The 7,713-nt window shown below is 41.2% G+C and overlaps 1 protein-coding gene across 1 annotated transcript; it reads right to left on the bottom strand.

The window, feature by feature from the left end:
• Positions 1–569: 569 nt before the first annotated feature.
• On the bottom strand, positions 570–6,404 carry LOC143929575 (vomeronasal type-2 receptor 26-like). Its single transcript, XM_077453455.1, has 2 exons — positions 6,050–6,404; positions 570–1,472 (listed from the first exon to the last, which is right to left on the bottom strand). The coding sequence occupies exons 1-2, from the start codon at positions 6,335–6,337 to the stop codon at positions 570–572; spliced, it is 1,191 nt and encodes a 396-aa protein (XP_077309581.1). The 5' UTR covers positions 6,338–6,404.
• Between the last annotated feature and the right edge of the window lie 1,309 nt (positions 6,405–7,713).

Below are 7,713 nucleotides of genomic sequence, written 5' to 3'. Positions count from 1 at the left end.
TTTAAAAATCGTTAAAATCACTGCTCCTTTAAAAACAATCTTTTTTCAAAGTTTTATTGCCAATGACTTGCATATAAGATTTCAAAATGAGGACTTTTTCAAGTTTGGGTCCCCAAGATTTCAATAGGGTTAGTGGCTTGTGACTGAACTTTTGCAATGTTCAAGAGTTCTGGTATGAACCAGACTGGGGGGTGTGGGAGGGTGTTCAGCCCATCTCTAATTATCACATGTTTATAGCACCATTCATTTTTCCTGACACCTAAATATATATCTAGACAAGACAACAGGAAAAGAGTATGTGAATCCTAGATTTATTTTTCAGTATGTTTCACATGATGCCTCACTATATACCGTTTTATTAAGCATATTCTTTTTTGTAAATGTGTTTCAAAGTTCCTTAGCCAGAGATTCTAGCAAGTAGCAGAACTTCCTGTTTCAGGTTGACAACACTAAGCTGATGCTTCACAAATTTCAGCAGCGTTGTCAACCTGCTGTACTTACTTCTTTAGTTGAACATTGGGATGGCTATCTGCTATACCTAATATTACAAACAGTAAGCTGGAAGTTGGTCACCTGTCACACATCACGACTCGTTGACACATCTCCACCGAAGTATTAAAGTCTAATCTAATTTTGGCCACATTTCTGCTCACCTTGTGTCTATAATTTCCTTCATCATCTGCCTGACCTTTAAGACAAGAATAATTCTGAGATGAGTACAGAACTTGTAGAGCATTTACCACGAGTTCCACCGCACGATACACAGGATCTGTAGTTCTGTTAGATGAATAATCTCCGGAGTCCGGTAAATGTTCCTGACCTGTACAATTGTGAAGAGAAATACAATACAATTTTTCATACAAAGTATCTTTTTTTTTGTTCCCTGACAAGCAGAAAAGTGTTGTCATCCACAGATTTTCAAGTAACTTGTCTTTTGGGCGGATCATTGGATGGAAACCATCAACAAAATCCTTAAAATTCTTATCAGCTTCAGACCAAAAGTTCAAGGATAAACTACAATTCAAAATCTCCGGATACTTTTCTATAAGAGGAATATTTGAGGCCCAATTAGGAGGAAGGATAAATGTTACATCCCTGTATACTCTTCTCAGTGAAGAATGAAACATGAAATCATGATATGTTCCACAGAGTATGATCACTTTTACCGATGATTTCTCAATGGTGATATATGCTCTTTCCAAAAGACGACTTTCAGGCATTAATACATTGATAGCAGTTGTTATCATAAAGGCCACACAATACCTACGACTCAACAAAATACTTAATAACCAAGATGATTCTCTTGTTCCACTTTCATCTCCAGATGATATTATTCCAACCCAAGTCCATCCAAAATGTCTCAGTAATTCTGCTATATAATGATAAATCATAAAGTCATCTTGGACTGCATGGTAAAAAGAGGGAACGCTAGCTCTGTTGGTCAAAGTATGATCCACTGCCCCATAACTGATCTAAAACACAGGACGATGTGTTTCAACAATTTGGCTAAAACTTTCAAGAAATGGCTAAGCTTCAAAGGATTTAGGAAGAAGCACTTTTTCTAAAATGAGATTTTCTAAACATTCTCTAAACATTTACATACAAATCCTTAGGTGGGTCCATGAAATACATCCACATAAAGAATAACCTGCACATTCAGTGGGCCAAGCAACATATACCCTCATTCACCAAAATCTGCACTGCACCCGGAAAAGTGACATTTACTTAATAGCCACCTAAAAACTTTTTTCTTGGAGATCCATAAAGCCATAAAGATCGCCTCAGTTTGAGGGACACTAGTGGAAGCTTTGCATGACTACTGCCTCTCAATCCCTTCTGTCACTGACAGATGGAATACAACTAATGATCAGTATCCAAATATGACATAGTGATCACATGCAGGTTATGGTCCTCATTGACAAAAAAAAGCTTTCAGCCTACAGCTAACCATTGTCACTTTTACACCAACAGTTTTTTTTTTTTTTAGGGTAAAGGTTCCTTTAACTGTAGGAGGTGTTTTCAGCAATGGTCCAACATTATGCGAGAGCCAACAGTTGAGGGATATGGCAATACACAGTGTGGAACACCATAGAAAAACACAAGGACGCGTTAGGAGCCTTTTAGGTTTTTTAAGTTATCTTTACCAATGCCAGATCCTCTGCTGGGATCAAAATGAAAAGAGCTAAATTATGTTTACTATTCATGATTACTGATTACTAGTCACTGCTTATGTGTCTGTGCTCTCTGATGGAGCAATGGATGTAGTGGAGAGTACAGGTATATATACAGTTGTGCTCAACAGTTTGCATACCCTGCCAGAAATTATGAAATAAAAGTGAAATTTTAACATTAATATTGAAAATATGACTGATCATGCCAAACAACTGTCTTTTAATTAAGGATAACAATCACATGAAGCTATTTATTATCACATTTTTTTTTGATCCGTTTTAAATCATAATGATAACAGAAATCACCCAAATGGCCCAGATAAAAAGTTTACATACCCTGGATTGTTTGGCCTTGGTACAGACACAGAACGTAGCACACACAGGTTAAAAGGGCAAGTAAAGGTTTCCCACATTTACAGCTTCTCAAATCACAATTAGTGTCTGTGTATAAATAGCCATTGAGAGTCACTGCTCTAGCAGGATCAACCAATAGTGAACCTTTTCACCAGTATCGCAAGCCACAGGTGCTGGTAATGCAGTTCTGGACAGCTGCACTCCAAAAAAAAATTCCTTTTATTCCAAAAACAAAATCCAAAAGTACATGCCACAGCAGAACAAGGAAGCTGATGTGTTTCACAATCCAAACGGTGCTTGATCATAAGCTATGATTAAGCACTGTTTGTAGTGCAAAACACATCAATCTTCTTATAGCCTAAGCCATCTTTATGTAGAGCAACAATTATTTTTTTTCAGATCCTCAAAGAGTTCTTTGCCATGAGCTGCCATGTTGAACTTCCAGTGACGAGTATGGGAGAGAGAGAGTGATAACATCAAATTTAACACACCCATTCATACCTGAAACCTTGTAACACTAACGAGTCACATGACACCGGGGAGGGAAACTGGCTAGTTGGGCCCAATTTGGACATTTTCACTTAAGGGTGTACTCACTTATATATATATTTATGTTTGTAATTGTACCTGTATGCTTATGCATATGATAGCTATGCTGTACTTCTGTAATGTTGAAAAGTTTTCTGAAAATGTTTATGCAAAAATAAATAACAGATGAGACTGAATTGGTGCCAAAAAACTACAGGATCCTAACCGAACAGCGGATAGGGAAAAAAGAAGGAGGCCTAGCAGTGATCTTTAAAGCTCACCTGGGGCTCACCAAACCATCATCACAGAACCCAGTGCCTTTTATGGAGACCCTGATGCTACATCTCCAATCAACACCCCATGACACCACTCATATTCTACTGTATTACAGACCACCGGGACCAGTCCAATCTTCTTTCACCCCTCACGGAATCCTTCGAAATACACACCCTAAAATTAAAAATTTTCCTGGCACTCAGAGATATCAAACGAGCCCAAAGACCCAATTGCGACTGCCTGCATCAATCAACTTGAAGAATTGGGTCTCCAGCAACTGATAAAGACTCCCACGCATGGGTCAGGACACACCCTGGACCTCATTTTCAAACAGAACATCGACTTCAACATACTCAACAACATTACATTGCCATGGACGGATCACCACGCCATCAAATTCAAAATCGCTATCCAACATCACCCACGAAAAACGGAAACCTGTAAGAACAACACACTGGACCAGATCACATAAAAAACTGTACTCCGAATTCTTCAAAACCACTCTATCCAACAAGATAACTACAATAACCTTAAACCACTCTGTGGAGGAAACACTCAACTCCCTGAACAGGGCATTACTGCAATCAGCAGCCTCGCTAGCTCCAAAACGCAGGGCTCTGATCAGTAAGAAAAATTCTGGATGGTTTAATAGCTCACTCTCCCTACTAAAGCAAGAATGCAGAAGAGCGGAAAGAACATGGAGAAGAAATCCCAGCGAGGAAAACTACTTTAACTACAAAGGTCTCACAGAGAATTATCGGAAAGCAATCTTTAAAGCCAGAAAGGATCACTTCTCATATACAATCACAATGGCCACAAACCAACACGGGAACTGTTTGAACTAGTCAATCAGTCAATGAACCCGGTGTGCCTAGAACCCAGGGAAAATGAATCCCAGGATTACTGTGACAAACTGTCGGATTTTTTCATTGATAAAGTCAAAACCATCAGGGAATCAATTTGTCACAAGAAAACATCCAACCTCATTCAGCAAATACACAAAGAGGATGTCTGCACCAACATTCCGCAACCGCCGAAATTTTCACTAACCCCAATTACCGTAGACACCACAGAAAACATCATTAGTAAACTTCGTGACAGTACCTCACCAATTGACATTATCCCCACAAAACTACTGAAAGAATGCTCTGACATTGTGGCTCCAACCATAACCCACCTCATAAACCGATCATTCCAAGAAGGGATTGTTCCCAGCATCCTCAAACCAGGCACCGTCAAACCTCTACTCAAGAAACCAAACCTGGACCCTCAGGACCCAAACAACCGTAGGCCAATTACAAGCCTCAACACCATTTCAAAGATCATGGAGAAAGCAGTAATACATCAGCTACAACTCGACCTGGATACTCACGAACTCCTGGACCCGTTGCAATCAGGCTTCCGCCCGGGTCATGGAAGAGAAACAGCTCTTCTCAAGATTTGGGACGATGTCCTTGAAGCAGCGGATGATGGAGAGCCGTGTCTCCTCGTACTGCTAGACCTAAGCGCAGAGTTTGATACAGTAGACCATAATACTCTACTCGTCCGCCTCACAGAAGTAGCCGGAGTCCAAGACGTAGATCTCCAATGGTTCGCATCCTTCCTAGGAAATCGGTCACAGACAGTGAAACTAGGAAAATTCCTCTCTGAATCCCAGGCAGTCACCTGCGGAGTCCCTCAAGGCTCTCCTTTGTCACCCGTTCTCTTCAACATTTACATCCGCCCACTCCTCCAAATCATCAGATGCTCAGACCTTTGCTTCCACTCTTACACTGACGACATGCAACTTTATTTCCGGATCAATAGAAAAAAGATCACCAACAACAACTTGAAAACTGCCTCAAATCAATAGAGGACTGGATGACCATCAACTCCCTCCAACTCAAGGAATCAAAGACAGAGCTTCTTATCTTACAACCAAAACATCCTGGTCTCCACCCACAGTCTTTGGGCAGACCATCTCCCCAAAGACCAAGGCCAAGAGTCTCTGGGTTATTTTAGATGTACAAATGTCAATGGATGCGCAAATAGGAGCAGTAGTCAGTGGATCTCACCATCTGCTGCGCATGCTTCGCAGACTCATCCCTTTTATCCCAAAGAATGACAAAGCAGTGGTAGTTGGAACAATCATTAATTCACGACTGGACTACGCAAACTCGCTTTACATACGATTACCACAATATCAACTTGCACGACTACAACTGATCCAAAACACGGCGGTAAGGCTGATAACAGGAAAAAAACCCTGGGAATCCATCGCTCCTTCGCTGAGGAGCTTACATTGGCTAACGGTAAAATATCGGATCACGTTCAAGACCCTTTGCCTCACCCACAAATGCGTGCATAGAGAAGCTCCGCAATACCTAATACAGAAAATAAATAATTACACACCAAACCGCACTCTTCGATCAGCCAACAAAAACCTCCTCGTCGTGCCCAAAGCCCGGTATAAATCCAAGGGGGATCGGAGATTCGCTGTCAAAGGTCCTCGGCTATGGAATGCTCTACCAATCAACATCCGCCTGGAAGAAAATCACCTGGCTTTTAGGAAAAAACTCAAGACCTTCCTCGTCTAGCTGATGATCGAAGCTCGCCACAGCGCCTTGAGGCGATTCAGTTCGCATTGTGCGCTATACAAGTATTTCATTCATTCATTCATTCACTGACAAAACAGCCCTGATATCCCAGACTTAAGACATAATTCATGTTATTATACTCACATGCATGTAGTTATATACAAATAACAGCTGATATATAGGCAAGGTTGTGGTTAAACTCTGGTCTCCAATAAAACCGGCTAATTTCTGGTGGTCTCGGCAGGAATAATTTGGAATAGTCTTTCCAGATCCAGATAAAATCTGTAAAACACTTTTTATGGCTTTTTTGGGATCAGAACACGAGTCATAAAGATGATATCCTAGGGTCACATTAGGCAGGATTGCTGGATTTTTATTAATTTGGTCAATGGCAAAAAGGAACATTTGAATATTCTTGTAGTAATGTTGCATAGGTCTGTTAATATAATGGATTCATAATATGGGTACAAGAGATCACCAGTTTCCTAACACTTTTTGGTCTAATACCAAAATGGAAATGAAAAAAGCTTATACCAACCCATTAAAGTTGAACTTAGACAGATACAGAAATCAGTATTGTTTCAGTTAATATCTCATGAGCTGGATTACCAATAGGGATGAGCTTCAGGTTCAAGTCAGTCATGAGTTCAACCTTAACCCAAGCTGTTTGCTGAATGGAGAAACTAAATGGCTAGTATTGGTCAGTTCACCCACCACCTGAATCATTGGCTTCTTCAGAAGGAAGTAATTTAATGGAGGTATCAGTACAGCCACTAACTGATGACAGTTTCTGGCTGCCCACCATCTCTGTTTTAAATTATGACCAATCTAGCAGCTATCCTGGGTGATTTCATTGATTAGATATTGTCATAGCCTAGTCCTTTCCTTATCGATTTTGAAGGGGGCTTCACACAAAAAACTAAAAAAAATATGGAAGAAAAAGAATTGTTGGGACTTTGTGTGAGGCCTTGAACCTAACGTACCTAGGTCTCCATCCCTAATAAGTTAAAACATTATTATGCCCCTTTTTCCCCTTTTGTTTTAAAAACAATATGGGATGCAGTCCTCCTGGAATCAACTCCAGACCATTATGTGCAGCCTGGCTGGACGGGAATGGGAAAGGGGCAGCTAACAGGCGACCACCATCCTGAACCATAACAGACCATTCCACTTTCAACACCAGGAAGTAAACTTGGCGGGGAGTAAAATGTATCTCAGTTTGTTCTGCAGGAGGATTACTGAACTGTTCTGAATTTCTGAACATTAAACTAAAACTGAGACTTCCAGTTCCGGCGCGGGATGGAGAGGAGCTAGATTGCATTGGCTCACATTGCACTCCTCGTTTACCTGCTTTTCAAAGCCTACCACCGCCTAAGGTATACCCCCTGCTGCCACAACACTGCCCAGGGGAACCTCATGGATCGCTTTGCAGCGCGATCTTTCCTCCACACAGTCCTGGCTTCCCAAACAGCAACAGGGGACACAGCTACCAATGTACCCAATATGGTTCCCACTGTTTACACTGACTCTGGCGCCTCAGCGGCATGTCAGCAGCCTCAGACACTTGGCTCGCCATCACTGATGGATTCTGCTTCTACAGTTGGCATTGCCCAAGCAGTGGTAGCACTTCTCACCCCCATGATCACTGAGGCTGTGGACCAATCGGTTCTTAAAGGCCTAAAGCAACAACATCGGGATCTACAAATCCAAGTCTTTGCGAATAACGCAGACCAAGCAGCTGATCTCTCCTATTGAAGATGAAGCTGCAGAAGTATCTACAGTGGTGGCTAGACTCTCTAACATTCAAA

Source organism: Lithobates pipiens, unplaced genomic scaffold (assembly GCF_037356315.1).
Source record: "Lithobates pipiens isolate NorthernLeopardFrog02 unplaced genomic scaffold, aLitPip1_a1.2 Scaffold_24, whole genome shotgun sequence".
Classification (NCBI taxonomy): Eukaryota; Metazoa; Chordata; class Amphibia; order Anura; family Ranidae; genus Lithobates; species Lithobates pipiens.
The sequence above is the reverse complement of the archived record's forward strand: the minus strand, read 5'-3'. Positions and strand labels throughout refer to the sequence as shown.